We start from the raw sequence: 23,831 nt of genomic DNA on the forward strand, positions 1-23,831 counted from the left end.
TTGTGGGATGCAGAAGGTGGAAGGTCTGGCTTCTGTAATTGCTTCCCGCTGAACATGGGCGTTGACAGGTCGATCCATACTCCCAGCCTGTCTCTCTCTTTCCCTAGTGGGGAAGGGCTCTGGGGAAGCAGAGCTCCAGGACACATTGGTGGGGTTGCCTGTCCAGGGAAGTCTGGTCAGCATCATGGTAGCATCTGGAACCTGGTGGCTGAAAAGAGCCAAACAAATTGTTGACCAGTCATGGACCTAAGGGCTGGAATAGTACAAGCACACACATTATTATGTGCAAAGACCAGGGTTCAAGACCCTGCTTCCCACCTGCACAGGGGATGCTTCATGAGCAGGGAAACAGGTCTGCAGATGTCTCTTTCTCCCAACCTTCCCCGCCTCTATCAGTTCTTCTCTGCCCTAGCCAATAAAACAGAAACAGAAACAAAACAAGCAAACAAAAAACAGAAAAAAAGAAGGGAGTGAGCAAGGCACACTCACTAAAAGCACACGTCACCATGTGCCAGCATCCAGGTTGGAGCCCCTACTCTCCAGCTGCAGTGAGGCTTCTGAAGCAGGTCTGCAGGTGTCTTTCTTCCTCTCTACCTCTGTCTCCCCTGCCCTCTCAATTTTTCCCTTTCCTGCCAGAAATAAAGTAGAAAGACAAAGGAAATGAAAAAAAAATGTCTGCCAAGCGCCTTGGAATTGTAGGGCCGGCACTGTGCCCCAGAGATAACTCTGGTGGCAATTGAAAATAAAAGAATGAAAGAAAATAAAAGGGTGGCAGTGTGTGTGTGTGGGGGGGGGGGGTTCATCCCTGCATCCTCTGCTAGGACAGGCACTTCCCTTGTGAAGAGGAGGAAAAAGTTGAGCCCCATTTACAAGTCCTACTTCTTTGTCAAATGTTGTGTGTGTGTGTGGGGGGGGGTTGTGATTGATTTTGTTTCACTTACATGCCAGCTTGTAAGCACATATTAACTCTATTTCACAAAGCAGAAGACTGAAGCACAGAGAAAGGTAGGGGTCTGTCAAAGCCTGCAAGAGAGGCTCAGCCTCAGGATTCAAGCAAAGCTCAGCTTCAGATCTCATTGACTCAGGGGGAGGCTCTTCCTGGCCTGGTGTTCTCTGTGTGCTCGCAATCTTTTGGCTTTCTTTCTCAATTTTTTTTTTAAATTTGTTAGACTATCTCCTTAGCAACACTAAAGTCTCCGGTAGTCAGTGAGTATGTCACTGTGACCAGGGAAGAAAGGAAGTGTTACCTACAGTAAGAATATGATTTCACTGTGGTCTGCTTCTAGTTTGATTATGTGGAGGAGGCACAACTGCTGCTTCTGCCTTCACCTAAGCAGAAAATTTGAGCAAATAACACATCAGCGTGGTGATTACGGAGCCCTCTTTATCGTCTGCCTCTGCGACAGGCAGGGACGTAGCATTTCATACATCATTCACAACCTACTGCAGTGATTTGATGCTGGGGAGGGGTTGAGAGGGTTGAGATCTGAGGCTGGGGAGAGGCCTTCTTCTCCTTTAATTCACTATTGCTTCGACCTTTCCTGTCCTCTGCTTTTTGTTTGTTTTTTTAACTGAGTAGACAAACTTCATCACTAGTAGGTTAAGTTGGCAGCTAATGAATGTCCTTAAAAATCCACACCTAGAATTCCAAAGAATTATCTAAGTTGTTTTGTACTGACTGTGAAGATGATTTGAAGATTGTGGTTTAAAACAGGGTAGGACTGATGAGTGAGGTATGAAAGATAAGTTTAGCAGAGTATGTAACACGATGCATTGTTAGCAAGATTTAAGTTTAAAAATGTTTTCTTTTTATGAGAGTGCCTGGGCCTCTGTGAATTTACACAATAAAAAAAGAAAAACTTTAGTGATAGTTGCCATGTTTTCTTGAATCTGAGCCTGTCTGTTTGGAAAATTAGTAGTTGAGTTCTTTTCTTAAGAACTCATCCTTGTAGCGTATCTGCTATAAAATAAGGACTGTCTGTCATCATACTTGTCAGGGAACTCTGAAGGCTTTCCAGCCCTTGAGCAATGGAAGATGGGAGAGTGTGTTATAATAGACTGGGGAGCCCCAGAGCAGCCCCTGAGTGGTGTAGAAAGAATCATTCAATTTGTAAGGAAGCTGTGCCTCTCCACTGAGGGAAACATTACATAGGAAACTAGAGCAGTTGTGTCTTATCATGTCAACACATACTTGGGGAGGCAAGCAGGGAGGGACACGAAGGAGCAGAGGAGCCCAGAGGGGAGCCCAGTTCAGAGTCTCAGAGAAGCTGATACGTGTCTCTAGAGGCAATTCGCAGCATCTCTAGTGCTCCTGAGAATCAGACACAGGACTTGGGCTTCCCTGAAAAATCCCATTCCTCCAGACGGAAGGTAAATAGGCTGACTTCACTCATGCTCTATTCCCAGTTATTGTCCCTGCCACTCAGAGAAGGGAAGGAATGAGCCACAGGTCTGCTCTTCCCAACAGTGGAGGTTCTTGATGGTCCTGGTTGTGATGCCAATGAGGGGCCTAATGGCTGGTGACTGATGGAGGTTTGATAGCTGCTAGGCCCTGTGATGAGGTTGTGTGTGTGTGTGTGTGTGTGTGTGTGTGTGTGTGTGTGTGTGTGTGTACATATATATATATATATGTTTGTTTTTTAAAGCTCCACGTTGTTAGTGACTACTATTTTTCAAATTTTATATTTATTTATTTATTTTCCTTTTTGTAGCCCTTTTTATTGTTGTTGTTGTTATTGACCTCATTGTTGGATAGGACAGAGAGAAATGGAGAGAGGAGGGGAAGACAGAGAGGGGGAGAGAAAAACAGACACCTGCAGACCTGCTTCACTGCCTTTGAAGCGACTCCCCTGAAGTTGGGGAGCTGGGGGCTCGAACCGGGATCCTTTTGCCAGTCCAGGTCCTTGCACTTTGTGCCATGTGCTACCGCTGTGCTACCGCCCAACTCCCAATATGTTTTTAACATTTAACCTTCCTATCCTAAGAAATCAGGTGCTAGTAGTAGTGGCGTTTAAGTAGGGGAAATGGGACGCAAAAGCAGTATATATTAACATACAGATAGCGTAACATATGCAGCTTGTGAGTCAGAATGTGTGAACATGTCCTCGGCACCTTGTTGTCAGATGGCCCATGAGGACATGTTGCATGTTGGTATGCACAGGAAGTCCAGTGTCATCAGCAGATTCTTGACAACTGAGACTTTAAGCAGAGCAACTTACAACAAAACACTTTAACCACAGGCACAATGATAAAAGCAAATGCTACATTTCCATGCCATACATTTGGTGATAAAAACACTGCCAAGCTTCTAAATAAAGATCCCAACCATGCAGTAGTTTTATGCATTAATTAATTCATGGTTTTCCATATATATATTCCCAGTCAGGGTTATGGGACACTTGAATATTGCCTGGAAGCTCTGGATCAAGGTGGTACCCAAACTTGGACAAGACCCCCTTCTACCACAGGCAAACCACACACACACACACACACACACACACACACACACACACACACACCACTTTGGGACATTAAGGCATCACTGAACCTACAGTGGATACCTTTGGGAAGTGGGAGAGAACTGGAGACTCCAAAAAGAAATCCACACAAACATGAGGAGAAGAATGTGCTTTCTACACAGACAAAGGCTTCATTCAGGAATATTTTCATTTTTACTTGTTATTGACTTTCACCCTATCACTGCTCCACTCTGGGGGTGCTGGAGATTCAGCCTAGAACTTCAGCACATCAGGTGTAGAATTCATTCTCCATAACCATTCTCCGGTCTCCCCAGTCTTTTTTGTGTTGCATATGACAGAAGAATGTGGAGCATTGTGACATTCTTAGGGGAACTTCCCTGGAAAGAATGTCAGAGCAGAAGTGGTACAGACATGGCTGAAATTTCACAAAAGTAAACTTTACTATGAATCACTACATTATATACTAGGATGCAGAAACTCACTTAATTTCCTCCTGATGTTTAAATCCTTTGAAAGCCTGCTGGTAGGTAGCTTGATTTGCTTGTTGCATGTTGCTTTTTAAAAATAGCCTAAAAAGAATTTAATCTTGTGTAGCCAAAGGCAAACTCTGACTTTAGATGAGTCATTCAAACAATGAAGGCGAAGCGGAGGCCAACCTTTTAACATAAAATATGAAAAGTGAAGAGTAGTGCCGGATGGAAATACAGTTATCATTTCCTTTGCACCAAAAGAAGTGCTATTCTATGAGAAGAGTAAGAACAAAGGAAGTTTAAAGATAAAGGGCCAGGTGTCTGGTTCCCCTTGGACCAGAGGGAGTCATTCACTTGGTGTCACCTGATGCCCTGTTCCATACAGCCTGTTGGCCTTTCCTAGACAGTCATGACTCCTCTGCTCTTCAAAGAGCAGCCCTGAGCACCTAATTGTGTGTGGCAGTGTACACCATGCTCTTTGATAAGTCCTTCCATGGGCATGGCCCTTAACTTTTTACAACCCAAGACTTTCTCGGAGTGGGTGTTTCACAATATATTTGTTCAGCAAGAAGCCGAAAGATGTACCATCAATACAAGTGGCTGCATTCACAGGACCTTTGAGGAAACCTCAAACCTCCAGGTGTCTAGTATCTTCCCAGCCTGAACAATATCTACCCAAGCATCTCTGTTGTATTCAAAGAAAGGACAGGCATCCTGGAAAGTTAACACAGGGGTTCTTTAAGAAATGTTTTGGTTTCCCTAAGAACAGTGCCTGGAAATAGCATGTTAAGAAGAGGGAGATAATATGTAGATAATACACCTAATCATGGAATCGTGATCATGATGATACTCAGCTCCTGAGGAGAAATGTTCTGTCACTCACTCATTTCAACCACTCAGAGGTCTGTGTCTCTCAACTGAATGGAAGTCCTAAGCAGTAGAGGGTCCGACAGCTACATAACATTGGGAGTTAGACTTGTTTATTAAATACTGGGAATTATAAAAAAGTAAATAATGTTAAGAATGAGACTTGTCTGGCCAACCAGAATGCAGGAGGGTGGCTGCTTTGGCCCATATGTGTGATGCAGGTTTGAGTCTGGCCCTCACTGTACTGGGGGCTAGTGGTGTGATTCTGTCCTGTGATATCTCTGCCTTTTTCTTCCTATCTGTCTTTTTTTTTTTTTAGTTTTTATTTATAAAATGAAAACATTGACAAGACCATAGGATAAGAGGGGTACAATTCCACACAGTTCCCACCACCAGACCTCCATATTCCACTCCCTCCCCTGATAGCTTTTCTTTAACCCTCTGGGAGCATGGACCCAGGGTCATTATGGGATGCAGAAGGTGGAAGGTCTGGCTTCTATAATTGCTTCCCTGCTGAACATGGGCATTGACAGGCCGATCCATGCTCCCAGCCTGCCTCTCTCTTTCCCTAGTGAGACAGGAATCTGGGGAGGTGGGACTCCAGGACACATTGGTGGGCTCATCTCTTTTTATCTGAAAAGGTCAGTCTATAGTAGTGAGACTCCATAAATGATTATCATGAGGAAGAGGAAGCAGGGGAGGGAAAAAGGTAATGAGATTCATTTATAAATACTGAGAATCACACCTTAATGTAATGTAGCAACAAGGGTCATCCACCTTAATGAGAAAACTGGACAAGATGTGGAAGATGATGATGTGGGTGTCTGGTGAAGTAGGCAACACAGGAAATCACCGCTGTGCTCCCTATGGTTGTCTGGCTTCCTTCGTTATGGTATGCTATGGTCTCAGACTATAGCACGAGTAGGAAGCAGACAGTAGCATCTTAGAAGGAAAAGCTAGAGACTGGAGTTCAGAAAGGTCAAGATGGCTGCAATCCACAAAGCTGAGGACCAGAATGTGGGGAGTGTGCCAAAAAAGTGCCTTGGAGATCTGTAAACAAGTGCTTTTAAATATCTACCTGAAGACTTAGATGGCTATGGTACTTGGATGCAGGAAAATGAGATACTGACAGTATACAGACAGAATAAATCCCGGTGGTCACACGGGGTAGGGGGTGGCTTCTAACCCCTTGGCATGAATAAAGTACCAGATAGAGCCCTCAGATGGGGAAGGCCCTAGTTGTCCCAAATGAAAAACTGCTCTTGGTTCACTCTAACAAGATTTACTAGGAAGTTTTAGAGAGGTCTTATGGATTCCAAGTACCTTAATTAAACAGCAGAACAAAACTAATGTTATTTAAAGAGATACAATAAAAATCTAGCAACAGAAATATAAAATACAACATGCCTGGCATTCAACACACACACCAGGAAACTGTGAGCCATACCAGAATAGAAATTCAAGTCATAGATACTAAGACTCAGAACAAGTTGAGATGATAAAGTTAGGAGATAAGGACCTTAAAAGAGCAAGTATGGATATGAGGGAGGTATTCAGAAAAACAGAGAAACTCATAAACAGGATGAGGTGAAAACAGAAGCTTAAAAATAGAGTCCTAGAGAATTCAGAGAAATGTAGAGTGTATGAAAAACATGTCCTGGGTAAATTCTGCCCATTGGTTACCTCAGAGAAATAGATAATGGACTTGAATCCTAACAGAAGCTAAACAGATGAAAGCAACACGAAAAAGGCTAGAAATTAAAAGGAGATGGCTCATGAGTGACTTGTAGAACAGTAGTAGGAACTTGAATACACATGTAATTGGAGTCTCAGAAGAAGAGGGAAGTGTTTTCAGGAATAATCTCCAGAATCTCTCAAAATCTGATAAAAATGTACATCAAAGAGCCTCCGTGTAATGCAAGAAGAAAAAATGTTGCAAGGACAAGAAATACAGGTCCATCACTGCTGGTCCCAGTTCGGGGTGCCAGATGCCAGGCTAGATTCGTGGGTGAGAGAGAGAGACGACCAGGACTCATGGCTGAGTGGGACGCAGTTCAATCTTTATTGAGCGGGAATGCAGTGTGATCTAGCTATCTCTAGTCACAATTTTGTCCTATATATCTCCTGAGGCGGAAGTGTCAGGTTGGAAGAGGATGTACATAGGATAAGGGGTGGGGAGAAGGAAAAAGCATGCAGACCTGTGGGGATTAAACCAATGAAAACAATGATTATGTAAATAGACCACAGAGTCAAGCAATGCAACAGAAGGGGTCTTAGAAGCAGAATTTAGTTTAGAAGCAGACCAACACATCACCCTTAAATTACTTTGAAATAGAGAAAATTGTGAATAAGCCCCCCCCCCAAAAAAAAGAAAAATAAAAGAGAGGGGAGCATTCATTGTAGAGGAACACAGATCAGAATTATTGCTGACTTCCTTTCAGAACTATGTAAGCCAGAAGATGGGACTGTATCATCTTTAAATCTACCCTAGAGAATGAATATATATATATATCAAAGCACAAGCAATATGTAAGATATGACCAGACTTTTAAAAAATCTCATTAAGCAAACATTAAATTTTTAAAATGACTACTTATAGACTAGAAAAGAGTGTATAAAAGTATGCATCTGATAATAATAAGTCAAACCACTCAAAGTAGGAGAAACAGTCAAAAATACATTCCTTCCCAGAAGATATAAGGATAAGAGATAAGCACCAGCTAAGAAGCTTATCATTATTTGTCATTACGGAAATGAAAACCTAAACCAAATTGAGACACCACTAACCACCCACTAGGAAAGCTAAAATTAAAAAGGCAAAACATAAGAAGAGGTGGAATGCATATGGAACAACGTCAGCATCCATAGATACTGGCAGGGAGAGAATTAATTTGCACACTTTGGAAAATAGTTCATTGGCATTTCAAACTTGAAAGAAAAAAAAAGAACACCTATGATATAGTCATCTCAATCCCAGTTACTTTCCCAAGAGAAAGTCTTCTCTGGACTTAGCCAGGGCATTGTTGAATACAGAAGGAATAGGGACAGGCCTTATGAAGATTATCCTCATGGCAACAGGTAGGCTGTGTGCATATGAGCATTTGATCTCACAAAATGCCAAGGGGAACTTGCTTGGACACCATACTCTGAATCAACAGGAAGTCTGCTTTCTATTCTGTATAGCCTCCTAAGAGGAAAAATGTTCATTAATAACAACAAATGTCAATCAACCAACAAGGAGAGTATGGAAAGTATCCAGATGGGGGTACAGAGTAGATTTCAACTGGGACTAGTTGTGGGGATATTAAGGATGGGACAGTCTTTGTAATTACTGAAAGGTAATTAGAAATCAATAAAAGCTGATTACTAATGCAGTAGATAAATATTACTGAAATGGCCAGATGTTTTTATTCTGATTTATTGAATGCAATGATATTTCTCAGATATAAAAGTACACATTCATGCAAAACACTTCTAATGGAGCTGAGGTTGAGGTGTCTATGCCCAACAGACTTTCTGGTACAACCAGCCTAGAGTATTGTCTAAGAGGTTGAGCAGAGATGCATATAGAAAATCCAAGTACAAAGATGACAGTTGGGGACCAGGCTATGGCACACCAGGTTAAGAGCACACATTACAGTGTGAAAACACCCAGGTTCAAGCCACTGGTCCCCACCTGCTGAGGGAAAGCTTCAGGAGTGGTGTAGCAGGACTGTCTCCCTATCTCTCTCCCTCTCCCTCCCCTCTCAATTTCTCTCTGTCTCTATCTAATAATAAATAAATATATATGTATGTATATATATATATATTTTTTTTTAAATAAAGATGGTAGTTGAAGTGATGGGACATGAGTTGCCTCCTTGGTGGAAAGAAATGTTTTCAAGAAAGCGCTTAAGCTCCCTGGTGGTCCACTTACAGCATTCTGAGAGGATGGGGATTATGAGTCAAGAAGGAAACTGCAAAGGTCAGTCTAGAGAAAGGTACAGAAATAGAACAGCACTCTTTACAGTTTGCAAAGAATTCCCATCAGGCTTTCAAAGGTAGGTGCTGTAATTTTGCAGACTGGGGAATAGAAGTTGTACAGTCTAGCCACCAGGGAGCCATGGGAGAGCTGCGTGGTGTCAGGGAACTCAGTTGATGGCAGACCTAGTGGTCTTTTCTGCAGAGAGAGTGACAGCTGTGCCCATCACCGATGTCTGAGTAAAGCACTATTGGCTTAGGGAAGATCTCAAACCTGCCCAATGTTTTAAACATAGGACTCTTTCTTGCCATATGTGTGACTACTAATACAGCAAGCATTTGTCTGAGCTATTGGTTACTTCTGTGGTGCAGGTGAGATTAAGCATTGACTTGACCTTTGTTTTCCATGACATATTTTAAAAATAAATCCTTTTTCTTTTTTGGCAGAGCTGAGGCTTCACCTCATGCATATGTGACTTCACTGGTCCTTAGCTCACTTGGACATCTATTTTGTTTCAGCTAGAGACAGACGGAGAACAGGAGAGGCATCAGAGAACCAGAGCTTCCCCTGGTGCTAGGGAGTCTCAGACTAGAATGGTGGTGCTGGGACTCAAAACTCAGGTTCTGTGTATGGCAATACACTTACCTTATGCATGAGCAGACTTCCAGCCACAAGACAGCCTACATAGAATGGGACTTTCTTTAAGTTTCTGAAATCGCTATCTAAAAAGACTGGTTTGAAGTGATCCTAGCTATTCAAATTCAGATATCCTAGCGGTTCCTCTGCCATTAATATTCGGGAAAATAAGAAATGCATCCCATGAGAAGTAATTTTTTTGTGGTTTTATACTATAAAAAAATAAATTCTATAAGCTGCTTTGAAGAACACTTGAATGAGAATATGAATTGGGAAAATGTCAGGAAGAAAACATTGCATTTTAAAAATAACATTTCTCTCAAATGTTAAACAAATGAAATTGAGCTGTGGCAGGTTCAGGGTGTGGATCACCTCACTGTTATTAAAGTGATGTTTGAGCGGAATTGTTTTTGCCTCTTCTAGTGATAACAGCTAGACAGCCTTTCTTTCATGGAAGTGAATGAGAACTGAGTCACGCAAGAGGTGAGGTTTCCAGAATTGAGAGACTGGAGCAGCTCAGAGAACTAGCCACACCCTTCCCAAGACTTGGGGCTTCTCTGCCAGGCTACCAGTAGCAGGGACAACAGAGATGTATTGGATCGAGTGACTGTGTTCACTTCTTGATGCTGATCTGCTTTTACTGTAAAACACCAGGGTCTCTTCTGGTCTGCTTCAATCAGATAGCCCCGGTCGAGAAAGGAGAGCTTTCTCCAGGTGATGTAACTTGGCAATGAAATGTTTTTCTATGGTGGAACCCACTGCAAATTAACACACAGATATTCATGGCTCAAGAATTTCCAAGTCCTGGGGAATATTTCTCTTTTTTGTAATTTTTTCATCTGTATTTACTGGATAGAGACGGCCAGAAATCAAGGGGGGAGGTGGTGATAGAGCAGGAGAGAGACAGAGAGACACCTGCAGCACTGCTTCACCACTCCCAAAGCTTGGGGGAATATTTCTATACAGACACAATGTAAAAGATCAGCTACTATTGCATTGAGGATTGGTCAAGTTATACTCAATTATCTGGCCTCACTTTGCCCCTGTCCAGTCTCTCACCCCTCACCTCCTTCGGGGTGGTAAATGGCAAGTCTATACTACACTGTCTCCCGTGTCTTTAGTGCTAAGTTAATTCTAATGAGATGTTGTTGTTTTCGACGGGTTATGTTGTTTTCGCCGAGCTGGCTTCACAGGCGGGTAACAGACGACCAGGGACTCATGGTTGAGCTATAGGCAGTATCTCTTTATTCATGCAGGACCCAGCACAATCTAAGATGAGCTAAGCTAAACTCAAGGTACAGTACTCTAAAACTCACAATGCTGTCTTTATATATACTTCCCAAGTAGGGTGAAAACAGGATGTGACATAGAGAGGGTGGAGAGAAAAGTGACTGGTGAAAATCAAAGTGTGACAAAGAGGGGGCAGATTAGGCGAGAATCCTATCACTGAACCACAAATGCCCTGGAGGGAGGGTGGAACTTGTTAACAGTGGTTATGTAAATAGAATGAAGTGGTTATGTAAATAGAATAGTGTTAAGCAGGGGGGATTTAAACCAAATGAAGCAGAAGGGGTCTCATGCATACCAACAATTCCCCCTTTCTTTTTAACTAATGGCCATTGTGGGGTGAACAGAAACGTATATTGTACAGGCATTTTCAAAAGAACTGGCATAAGACATGGAAAACAAAATAGGCGAGCAGCAATAACCAATGTGATGTCAAGGGGAACGTTTCTTACCTCAAAGGGCAAGGCCTAGCAGGCGAAATGGCATTTCTTGCCTCTGGGAATGCTTCATGCCTCTGGGGGCATCTCTTGCCTCAAAGAGCGTTTCCTGCCTCTGTGGGCATCTCTTGCCTCTGGGGGCACTTCATGCCTCTGTGGGCATAACCTAATAAGGAGGGGGAGTTTTCTGCCTCTGGGACAGAGCCTGCAGGCAAAGGGACATGGTCTATAAAGTCTCAAGGCAATTGGATGAAGTTAGTCTTTGAGAAACACAGCAGCGTGTACCAGTAAGTCCGATGGAGGTGTCAGTCCAAAGTAGCTGACCACAGAAGAAAATGCCAAGGGATGAAACGCTGTACGTCTGTCTCGATGGGGAATGTCGGCCACCAGAATTCTGCTTTTCTGTAGAGAGTGATCTTTGGAGTCTGTGAATCTGTTTCTTCAGGACGTGCCAGGTCTCATCATTGGTTTCCGGGGGCGATGTCAGAGAACAGGATCCAAATGGACTTCCGGGAATTCCATTTGAGTAGATGCTTTTTCATGTGAAGACTTGACAGCTGAAATTCACTTACTTGTTGAACAAAACTTGTAGCAGATTAGAAGTTTACTATAATTGATAATTCCATTATAATTGGAAGTCCTTTCTAGTATGATTTTAAGGTTGTTTTAACAGTTTAAACTCAATAAAATGTGGAAAGGTAAACAGAAGAACCATGGTTAAAAGCCTCAGGCATGAGAATAATTAACATAATCATTGCACTATCTGCCCCGCCCATAACTCATACGGTTTCCAGGATTAAACGTTTCAGATTCATGTCAAGATGAAAAAGAGAAATCAAAGGAGGAAAAAACAATTTTTTGGATTGTTTCTGGATGTCTCTAGAAATCATGGCTGCGCCCAGCATTTTTTTTTAAGTCAATGTCAAACAAAAATTCAGTCATTCAAATCATTCTCTTATGAAACGCAACTTGAACCAGATTATCAAGATCTCACCATATAGGATTAAGAATTCCCGGAGGGCGTCCTAGTCCAAAAAGCTCCTCGAAAATCCATTTAGGGTGCTTCTGACTGTTCCTGCTGGATTCCTTCAGGCACCCATTTTTAAAAGTGTCTTCCCATCGAAGAAAGAATCCAATCAGGAGAGTAGAACTAACCACGTGTCTCCAAACTTGGGAACTGCCAGGGTACTCGAGAATGTTCTTCAAATTAGAGTAGTCCTTCTCCATGGGAAACATGCGAGAAGAAGTCCAGAAAGTTCCAGGGGAAATCCCCATGCATGTCCCAAGGTCTACAATCACGGTTATAAAGAACCAAATTGTGGCCCGGAGCAAAATGTAGTCCTTTTCCTCAGGAAACATGGGAGAGGGAATCCAGAAAGTCCAAGGAGAAATCTCTGTGCATCTCCCAAGCTCTATGATCCCGGTCATAAAAAACCAAAGTTCCCGGTCAGGGAACCGAAATGTGGCCCAGAGTAAAATGTTCCAGAGACAGACTAACTGTCTCATGATGAAACAGTAGAGGCTTTGGCAAACCTCTTCATAAGTAGAAAGGCAACCCATGGTGGATGGGTAGCCAAGTTTACTTATCTGGACGATGGGTGGGTAGGGTCCCACGTTGATGCCGGTCCATGTTTCAGGGCTTATTTCAGTCCCTGTTCAGGCGCCATATGTTGTTTTCGACGGGTTATGTTGTTTTCGCCGAGCTGGCTTCACGGGCGGGTAACAGACGACCAGGGACTCATGGTTGAGCTATAGGCAGTATCTCTTTATTCATGCAGGACCCAGCACAATCTAAGATGAGCTAAGCTAAACTCAAGGTACAGTACTCTAAAACTCACAATGCTGTCTTTATATATACTTCCCAAGTAGGGTGAAAACAGGATGTGACATAGAGAGGGTGGAGAGAAAAGTGACTGGTGAAAATCAAAGTGTGACAAAGAGGGGGCAGATTAGGCGAGAATCCTATCACTGAACCACAAATGCCCTGGAGGGAGGGTGGAACTTGTTAACAGTGGTTATGTAAATAGAATGAAGTGGTTATGTAAATAGAATAGTGTTAAGCAGGGGGGATTTAAACCAAATGAAGCAGAAGGGGTCTCATGCATACCAACAAGATGTGAATAACTGAAGTGGAAATCTCTGGGTGTTCAGGCTGTGGGGAGAAACTGTTTCTGCTTATAAGAAGCACAGAAGATTTCACTGGGTATGAATAGCAATCCAGCAACACAGTAATTATGTGAGCATTGTGGAGAGTGGAGACACAGTAGTGGGAATTCAGAGCAGGCTAGCTGTTTTGCTCTAAAAATAATATCAAAAGAGTTTATTGAAACTATTGACAGAAAAAGAACAGTCAATCTGAATGGAAGTGAATCTGCAGTTTTTAATATTGAAATTTCCTTTGAGAATATACGGAGACTCCTTGGTGAGTTATGCAAATGATATGTCTCCCTACCTTGCAGCAGACACACCAACTTGTCTGAGGTCTGTCTAGTCAACTTTCTCATCGTGTTTTATGTTTTATATTCCTACTTGGGCTCTTCATTGTGAATATCAATTGCTCTTTTTCTGGTTCCTTTCCAATCAAGTTACCTTTTTTTATTATCCAAATAGTTTCTAATAGCTTATTCTCATGTGTTGTTTTTCATGTTTTATTCATTTATCTATCTTTTTTCTTTCTATTTTTATTACATATGACAGAGATAAATTGAGAGGAGAGAGAGAGAGACTCCTGCAGACCTGCTATACCTATTTTGAAGTGTTCCCCCTGCAGGTGGGGAGCTGGGGTTCAAACCGGATCGTTGTGCTTGGAAACTTGTACACGTAACTAGATATGCCACTGCCTGCCCCCATAAATTTATTTATTGGATAGAGACAAAGAGAAATCTGGAGAGAAGAGGGAGATAGGGAGAGAGAACTACGTTGCCACCTGTGAAGCTTAACTCCATCAAGTAGGGACAAGGGGCTTGAACCTGCATCCTTGTGCATTTTGACATGTCTGCTCTACCAAGGGTGCCACCATCTGGCTCCTTCTTTCGTCTTTCTTATCTGCTTACCTTCAAACTCCCTTCACAACTAGTAAATTCATCAAATGTTTGAAACATCTAGTAAAAGAGAAGAGATTTGTAATTGGAGACTTGATTGACGATGAAGCTGGTAGATATTCAAAAACGGAGTTTCTGTATGGGAAGAAGGAGAAGGACAAAAAAATCCAAGCTGACGGCTAGCAAATGAGAGCAAAGCTACTGGCTTTGCTAGCAAACTGAAGCACTGGTCCCTTTTGCTGTTTCCCCAGGGAGAAGTCTCCTGGTCTTGGTTTCCTGAGCTGCCCAAAGAGAAGGCCCGTTTTAAGGCCTCTTCTAGTTCTAAAATTGTGTGTTCTTTCGCAGTGAGATACCTATGTATCTATGACATTGTCTTCATCGGGCACTGGTTTTGCATGTGGTTTTTCTGGTTTTCTTTTTCCTTTCTTTCTTTCTTTCTCTTTTATTTTTCTTGCCTCCAAGGGCTCAGAGCCAGCATTAAAAATCCACTGCTTCTGGCAGACATGTTCTTCTCCCATTTTATTGGATAGGACAGAGAGAAATTGAGAGAAGTGAGGGAGATAGAGAAGGAGAGAGAAAGGCAGACATCTGCAGACCAGCTGCACTGCTTGTGAAGCATTCTTCCTGCAGGTAGGGAGCAGGGGCTTGAACCCAGATCCTTGTGCTGAATACTATGTGCATGTAACTGGTACACCACTGCTCCCTCTCCACTCCAGTTTTCTCTAGTAGCTGAGACAGCAGAGAGAATTTGGTAACCACCAGTTAAGGCTTGGCACCGCTGAAAGGCAGGATGAGAACACACGAGGAGATGATTTCCCGGAGTTGCTGCCATCCTGTTGTCCATATCGCATCCCCATCCTAGAGCCCCTGGCTTTGACATCTCCTGCTATCAGTAGGTTGTTATGTGTTGAAAGGCCCTTCCTCACAGATTATGGAGTAGAAAGATGTTGGATATGTGTCAGGCCTTGAGTTACTTCTTGACTTTCTGACTGAACAGATTGTTCGGCCATGTGCTTGATAAGTGTACGAGAGCAGAGAAAAGCAATTACTGCATTCCCCAGTACATTACAGGGGGAGGCTATTAAACATCTCATCAGGAAATTGCCACGTACAGCTGTAAAGTTCTTTATTGTTGGGAAGACTCCACTGCTCTGGTATTTAGTCTGTATTTACCACCAGCCTGTAAATCCTGCCATGGCAGCTTTCACGGGAACCTCGTTAACACTGAACCATTTGGTGGAGGGTGCAGTTAAAGGGGTGAGAAGAGAGATTACAGATCAAATGCTTGAAAGGGAAGACAGGCTGTGTCATCATCACCATGATGGAAGGATCTTCCCATGAGGCACAACACAGAAGGAGATAAATGGTCACCTGTCTCTGTTTTGAAAAGATGTCTTCTGAGGCAGGGTGGCGGTGCACCTGGTTGAGCACAGACATTGCAGTGTTTAAGGACCTGGATGCAAGAGCTTGATCCCCACCTGCGGGAGGGAAGCTTCTTGAGTGGTGAAGCAGTATTGCAGGACTCTCTCTCTCTCTCTGTCTCTCTGTCTCTCTGTCTCTCTCTGTCCTCTCTTCTCATCTCCTTCTCAATTCTTCTTCTGTCCCTATCCAAAATAAATTTTTTTTTGGTAAAAAAAAAAAGACATTAAATAGATGTCTTCCTTTCCTCACCTTTAAGTTCATCAGGCTATTTCCTTTTAAGGAGTGATTGGGATGGTTTGGAAGACAGAGCAGGCAGATTCTGTTCAAATGATTATCCCCAGCGAAATTCATCTCCCAAGACACAGGATTGAGAGCTAAGAGGAGGCTGAGCAGACAGATGGCGTCTCTGGAGCACCAGCCACCTCTGTGTTCACTTTTAGAACAGGAGGACTCAAGGTCTTGGCAGTGTCCCAAGACCCAGCTCCTTTTCATTGATTGCTATGAATCATTTTCTCTCTCTGTGCCTGTACGTTTTCCACCCTCCTCCCCATGTAAGTGCCAAAAAAGCTGCAATTGACCTTTCCCGAGCTGAGTGCCTGGCTGCCCACCTCCATGCTTTAATCCGAGTCTTTTTCTTTCTATTGCAGACAGAGCTTTTTGTACACGCCTTCAAGGACCAGCTGGTGAGGAGCGCCCTCTTAGCACTGTACACTGCCAGGCCTGGGAGTGTTCTAAAGAAGCCACCCTCTCCTAAGGCCTCCACTGTGGAGAACACTGCCCAGGAGCAGCCCCCAGTGGCCATGAGAAGGCAGGACTCCATCCCTCACCATTCAGACTACGATGAAGAAGAGTGGGTAAGTCTCTTCCACACAGCTTCTCTCCCATGGATGAGTCCTAAGAGATAATGCAAGGGGAGTCGGGCGGCAGCGCAGCGGGTTAAGCGCACGTGGCACAAAGCACAAGAACTGGCATAAGGATCCCAATTCAAGCCCCCGGCTCCCCACCTGCAGGGGAGTTGCTTCACAAGTGGTGAAGCAGGTCTGCAGGTGTCTGTCTTTCTCTCCCCCTCTGTCTTCTCCTCCTCTCTCCATTTCTCTCTGTTCTATCTAACAGTGACAACATCAATAACAACAACAATAAAAAACAAGGGCAACAAAAGGGAAATAAACATTAAAAAAAAGAAATAAAGCAAGAATGGTAGAGACCCCTGCTTTACCCCCAGCCAGTGGGAAAGCAATCATAATACAGACCCTGGCTATCTTAGAAGGAGACTTAATGGGATTTTTTCCCCCTTGATCACATCTATTGGACCTAACAATTTCTTTGCTATCATATACATGCATATATAAAACTAAGAAAAGTCTTATCAAAGCAAAGATGTTCTAAACACAAAACTCCTTCATGTTTTCTGTATTCGATGCCAAGTTTATGTAAACCATTAAAAACGATTCTTTAAAAGAAAACAAGTCAAACATGATTTCTAGAAATGCTGCATGGATGCTCCTGGTGTTTTTATCATTGCAATTTAGTCTTTTAGTGCTGAGCGTGCATTTAAAAGGATTAGCATTTACATGCCCATGGGACAAGGATCTCTTTAAAAAAAAAAAAAAAGCAGCCTTGCTCACGATTTTATTTTGAGTTCAAGAAGGTTGTTCTAGGGGCAGCCAGCTGGTGATGAACCCGGTTGAGCGCACTTGTTACAATGTGCAAGGACCCAGGTTCAATCCCCCCCCCCGTCCCCACCTGCAGGGGTAAAGCTTCACGAGTGGTGAAGCAGGGCTGCCGGTGTCTCTCTGTCTCCCTCTCTATTCAATGTCTGGCTGTCTCTATCCAATAAAGATTTTTTAAAAGAAGAAGAAGAAGAAGAAGGTTGTTCTAGGTGTGCTAAAGTTGTCAAAAGGATGGTCTCCAAAAAAACACCTAAAAAATAACTAGCGAAGTCAAATAATCAAAGGAAGTTGATACAATATAAGAGATGATCTCTGCCCTCAGGACAGAAGCCCCAGGGTTCTGGAGGGGTTCTGGAAGAAGGGGGCAGTGAATAGCAAACTGGCACATTTTAGTTATTCAGGAGGGGCGGCAGGTGTCCCATTGCCCTGTGAGCCTTGGGTTCACATCATGGCACTGCATGGAAGGATTATGGCAGTGGAAACAGCTTTTGTGCTATGGTAGCCCTCTCTCTCTGTGTTGGGTTGTGTCGCAGGGGAGAGAGAAGAGACCAGGAATTTGTGGCAGAGCAGGATGCAAATCTTTGTTCACACGGACACCCCAGAATTGGGTGTGAGCACAGAGGTTCGGGCCATGTGGAGCTAGCAAAATGGCCACCTCCCACTATGCCTAACAGCCCTTCTCTAGGCCAGTCCCGAAGAGAAAAAAAAGAGCAAAAGCGGAAATACCAGTGGCTTTTATGGGAGGATTCTGGAAGTGGCAAGTCGGGACGGGATTGACTATAAAAGGGGGTGGAGAAAACAAGGCACTCTGGGAAGGTAGAAGGCTTCCGTAGCAATGGCTGCTAGGGTTTCAGCTTTTGTGGGAATGGGCAATACCCTCAGGGGGTGGGGGGGTTATGGTGGCGAGGAGTCACTTTAAAACAAGGCAGAAGATTGATATGTAAATAATAATACTCACATGGAAATATGGTGGTTTGTGGGTCCTGCCTAACTCAACCACATCTGTACAATATCCCAACATCTCTCTGAATGAAAAAGTGGACTGGGAGCAGTGACATTGTGTACATGTGAGGCCTTGGCTGGTAAAAAGAAAAAGAAAAATTGAAAAATTACTCAAGAGCTCTCTAAACTCCATACACATCACAGAGAGAAGGAGAGAAAAGAGGGAGTGAGGGAGGGAGGGAGGAAGGGAGGGAGGGAGGAAAGGAGAGAGAGAGAGAGGGAGAGAGACAGAGAGAGAGAGGGAGAGAGAGGAACTCTGCACAGTGCAGTATGTTCACACACAGTGATATGCAACTGTACTGGATATTAAATGGTTTATGATGACTCTTCCGGCAACACTGATTTGAAAGTGTTCCAGAAGTCAAGGATTTGAAAGGCCCAGATCTCTCAAGCAATTTGCTGTCAGAAGGTCTGTGAAGTGGTGCATCCTTCCCTTTTGATAAACTGTCTGTCACAGAAAAGATAGAGCAGGGCTCCAGGAGGTAAATGCTGAATAAGTATTTGCTGTTGCTGATTAAGACTGCATTTCTCCCATGGAAGCATTTTCCAAAAAGCCAATCTAATATTTCTCCCTTTTACCTTCATCGTCTTCTTCAATTTACTCACAGCTCCAAGGCATGGGTACATCTTAACCTCTCTGCAGTTCAGTTTTCTAAACTGTGCAGTGAAAATCCCAGTACCTGTTGGCCTAGCACTTAAGGGAGCCCTGAGATGACTGCTTTGCTGAGGGCAGGGCTTCCTTACCTGGAGAGACCCAGGCTCGTGCCCTGTGTCAGTGGAGCATCATCTCAAGATGCTTCCTAAGATATGTGAGTCATATGATCCTCTTACGGGGATCATTATTATCCCTTGAGATAAATGGGGAAAGTGTGTCTCTCATAAACGGTGCCTTGTGAACTTGAAAGAGCCCTGATAGAGACAGAAAAAGAACTTGCATTACGTCTAATCAAACACACAGTGATAGCCGTTTAGCAAATAATTACCCTTTGATATTAAATCAAGTGAGAATTTTAGAATCAAATCTTTTTACCTTTGGATTTCACTGAATTCTGCAACAGCCCCCACCACCACCAGCACCACCTCCATACACACACACCTGACCCTTCTCCTGGAAATAGTTGGCCCTCCTCTCCTCTTCCAGCCTTCACCCATTTCTGTAGAAGTTTTTTGAGAGTTTCTATGTTGTTGGTGCTTCAAATGGGAAGGCAGTTCCTTTATTTTTTTATTTTTTATTTTTTTATTTATTTTATTTTTTTCCCTCCAGGGTTATTGCTGGGCTCGGTGCCTGCACCATGAATCCACTGCTCCTGGAGGCCATTTTTCCCCCTTTTGTTGCCCTTGTTGTTGTAGCCTCATTGTGGTTACTATTATTGCCATTGTTGACATTGTTCATTGTTGGATAGGACAGAGAGAAATGGAGAGAGGAGGGGAAGACAGAGAGGGGGAGAGAAAGACAGACACCTGCAGACCTGCTTCACCACCTGTGAAGTGACTCCCCTGCAGGTGGGGAGCCGGGGGCTCAAACCGGGATCCTTACGCTGGTCCTTGCACTTTGCACCACATGCACTTAACCCACTGCGCCACCGCCTGACCCCAGGGAAGGCAGTTCTTTAGGCCCTCGACCTAGGAGTCTGGGGATAAGTAAAACTGGTGAACAAATAAAAATAGGGAGAGACAGGTGGTTGAACCCAGGCCTTGCAAACCTGACTTCAACTCAGAATTTTATTCTTGGTTTGTTTACTCTTTTTTTTATTAGTGATTTAGTAATAATTAACAAGATTGTAGGACAAGAGAGGTACCATTCCACACAGTTCCCACCATGAGTTTGCAAAACCCCATCCCCTCCATTGGAAGGTTCCCTATTGTTATCCCTCTGGGAGGTGCAGAAAGTGGGAGTTCTGGCTTCTGCAATTGCTTCTCTGCTGGACATGAGCATTGGCAGGTTGATCCATAACTTCAGCTTGTTTCTGTCTTTCCCTAGTGTGGCAGGGCTCTGGGGAGGTAGGGTTCCAGGACACATTGGTGAGGTCGTCTGCCCAGGGAAGTCAAGTTGGCATCATGGTAGCATCTGCAAGGTGGGGGTTGAAAAATTTTAAGATACAAAGCAGGAAAAATATCATTTAATAATCAGGGAACTAAAGTAAGAATAGAGCAGATGGAACTAAGTGTCTTTGTGTGGGAAGAAACTAGGAAGTCTATTTTAGGTATATTCCAAGGGGCCCATGACCCGTAGTTTTTACCTGAGCCTGATGGCTAACATGAAGGTGGGCTAAGACAGTGGGGGATGAATGGCAAACTGAGCATTCCAGTGAACCTGTTCCTCTGAGTGAGTTTAGCGCCTTTAAAGTACAGTATGTAAATACAGGTGCACACACTCTTATATTCTGCCTAGACCCAGTGCTGTAGGCTGGGGAAACCCAGGGTTTTCCAGACCACAGCCAGCTTGAAATCCCAGAGACAGTGACAACTGCAGAGTGTCCTATGGCTGGAAGAGGGGACAGGGCATGGGAGTGGTCCTTGTGATTTGGGGAAAGCCAGCCCTGAGATTCAAAATGAACATGGGCTTAATTCCCCATCCCCATCTGCAGGGGGAATGCTCTGCAACTGGTGAAGTTGTGCTGCAGGTATATCTCTCCCTCTCTACCTCCATCCTTCCCTCTTAATTTCTGGCTGTCTCTATCCAATAAATAAAGATAATAAAAAATAAATAAGAAAGAAAGAGAATGTGGGTCAGAGAGAAGACTCATTGGATAGTGTGTATGCCTCATCATAAGCATAGCCCAGGTGCAAATCTTGAAACCACACAGGGGTGTTGGCACCTAGGGAAGTGTGACTGGTGCTGTGGTTCTCCACTCCCAACCCAGCCCCACCTCTTCCCTTCTATCCAAATGGAAAGTTTGGTGCAGACATAGTGAAATCATGTATGCACCAGGCCCCAGATTGGGGGGGGGGAGGCAGAGAGTGGATGAGGTCACCTTTAGTTAGCACCACTTTCACTGATACATAGAGAAAGGCACTGGAGAAAGAAAGAGAGAGAGAGAAAATTTGTTTCGTTTTAAAGGTGCTGACAATTTAGTGAGTGCATCATGCAAAAGTCATCTGAGAGCCAGAGCAGCAATGACTGAGAGAGCAAGATCCATAGACAGGAGGAAGAGATGTTGGGCTAGTGTTGCGAGAGAGATGACCCAGGTACTAAGTTCATGGCAGCAGGGCAATACAATTCTTTATTCATTCAAACACCCCAGAGTCGGGCGGTAGCACACCTTGCTAAGCCACATGGCGCAAACCACAATGGCCAGTGTCAGCCTCTTGGTCTGCACACCTGCCCTCCTCCAGCTCGGGACATGGAAGATGCTGGCTGGGCTAGCTTCACGGGTGGTAGAGAGATGATGGCTGAGCTGGGAAGCAGTATCTTGTTTATTAATCAGATAAATCGCCTGTTATGTATCTCTTCACCAGATGTGGCAAGGGAAAGTAAATGACTAGGAGAGGGGGCGGAGCAAAAAAAGAGTGCAAACAGAACATAGAAAGCTTCCATCTAACCAGTGGGGATTAAACCAATACCCTGCAGGCAGGGTGGGACCCAGGTAAAACAGTGATTATGTAAATAGACCACATCATAAGTAATACAAGTGAACCTAATGTGATGATCAAAACAGAAGGTCTTATAAGCAGAATTTAGAAGCATACCAACAAGAAGAGACAAGACAGAAATGGCAGTGTATTGAAAATACCATACATGGTTAGCAAAGGGGCAGAGAAAGGCAAAAGGGGCTGGGAATGGTATGGACCTCCCCAGCAACTGTTGCTAGGGGTTCAACTGGTAGGATTAGCAATACCCTGTGGGGAATTGGGAAGGAGACCTTTAGTCATTTGTAAGACAAAGCATAAAATTGATATGTAGATAATAAAAGGAATGCAAGCTGGAGCAGGCTTAATGTTATTAAGGAATGCCAGTTCCGGAGACAGGAAGATGCAGGATTTTTTGTGAGGCAGGGAAGACTTATATGGCTACCAAACTTTTGGGGTTCATGTGTCCCCCCTTTTGCTCAGCCCCTCTGTAGAGAAAGAGAGGCTTGCCAGGACAGACTCACCTCTCAGGTCAAGCCCTTCCAGGCTCCACCACATCCCCACAACCTCCCTACAAAGGGAATCTCTACTGGCACAAGGGCAAGTAGGACAAGGGCTAAGCAGAAGTGTGCCCACTTGTTGGAATGGTTGAGAGAAAGGAGCAACTCAGTCCTTAACCAAATAAAAATGGAATTACCTTATGATATAGCAATGCCACTCTTAGGCATTGCAAAGGACACTCAGACACTAAATTGAAGGGACATATGCACCCCTGTGTTCATAGTTGCATTATTCACAATAGCCAAAGAGTGGAAGTAACCTAAATGCCCATCATCAGATGGCTAGATAGAGAGTTATGGGATATATATACTTCATGGACTACTTCTCTGCAATTTAAAAAGATAATATTGTGCCCTTTGGAACAACATGGATGGAATTGGAGGTGATGATGCTTAGTGAAATAAGTAGAGAAATGAAAGACAACTATGGAGGGTTTCATTCATATGTGAAATCTAGAGAACTGATAAACATAAATTTGAAAAAAAAAAAAAACAGAAGCAAACTGTTTCTAAGACTGTGAGAACTACGGTGGTCATATTTGGGAGTGGGAGAATTGGGGTGGTAGGTGTGATGTAGAACTAGACCCTGTCATTTTACAATCTTGGAAATCACTATTAATCACAAATAAAAAATAGAAAAATAAAAGAAAGCTATACCTGACTTGTGAGGCTGGATGGTGCATAGGGCTGTTGGACTTGACTGTTTGCTTTAAATATTTTTTTCAGTTCTTTGTCTCCTAGTTGCCATTGAAAATTATATTTTTAATTAATGACATATCATAATAGCTATAGTTAATTTCTATTCCTGTAATAACCACAATTTTTGTTACACTTAGAATTTTTAAATATGTGCTCTCAGTAATTTTCAAATATGCAATATTACTAACCTTAGTCACCTTGCTATTCATTTTGTCATCTGAGAAGAAGTTTGTACCCTTACTCACTCCAGCCCCAACACACATACCTTATCTCAGCCTCTGAATCATCAGTCTGTTCTGTTTCTACAAGGCTGTTACATTTTCTGTTTTTTAGAAGAAGAATAAGGGAAAAAAAAACATTATGAATCCATTAAGGATTCACCCCATTTTTTCTTTGTTTCTTTGATCTCATCTATGAATGAGACCATTGGTATTCAACCTTCTCCTGTCTTATTTTGTCTGTCAACTTTTTAAAACATTTTGTGTTTTTAGGGCTGGGTGTTGGTGCACCTGGCTGAGCATACATGTTAACATTGTTAAAGGACCCAGGTTCAAACCCCCAGTCCCCACCTGCAGGGAAGAAACTTTACAGGTGATGAAGTAGTGCTGCAGGTGTGTCTCTGTTTCTCTCCTCTATTACCTTCTTCTTAATTTCTTTTTTTAATATTTACTTATTTATTCCCTTTTGGTGCCCTTGTTGTAGTTATTCTTGTTATTATTGATGTCGTCAT

The 23,831-nt window shown here is 43.3% G+C and overlaps 1 protein-coding gene across 7 annotated transcripts in view; it reads left to right on the forward strand.

The window, feature by feature from the left end:
• The window catches only part of INPP4B (inositol polyphosphate-4-phosphatase type II B), a 672,916-nt gene that overhangs the window by 306,640 nt on the left and 342,445 nt on the right, over nucleotides 1–23,831 (forward strand). For all 7 annotated transcript variants that reach the window (XM_060179039.1, XM_060179034.1, XM_060179038.1 and 4 more), the window contains exon 15: nucleotides 16,248–16,454. In XM_060179039.1, coding sequence (XP_060035022.1) covers nucleotides 16,248–16,454 — 207 coding nt within the window. The remainder of the gene's footprint in view (nucleotides 1–16,247; nucleotides 16,455–23,831) is intronic.

This window comes from Erinaceus europaeus, chromosome 19, assembly GCF_950295315.1.
Source record: "Erinaceus europaeus chromosome 19, mEriEur2.1, whole genome shotgun sequence".
NCBI lineage: Eukaryota > Metazoa > Chordata > Mammalia > Eulipotyphla > Erinaceidae > Erinaceus > Erinaceus europaeus.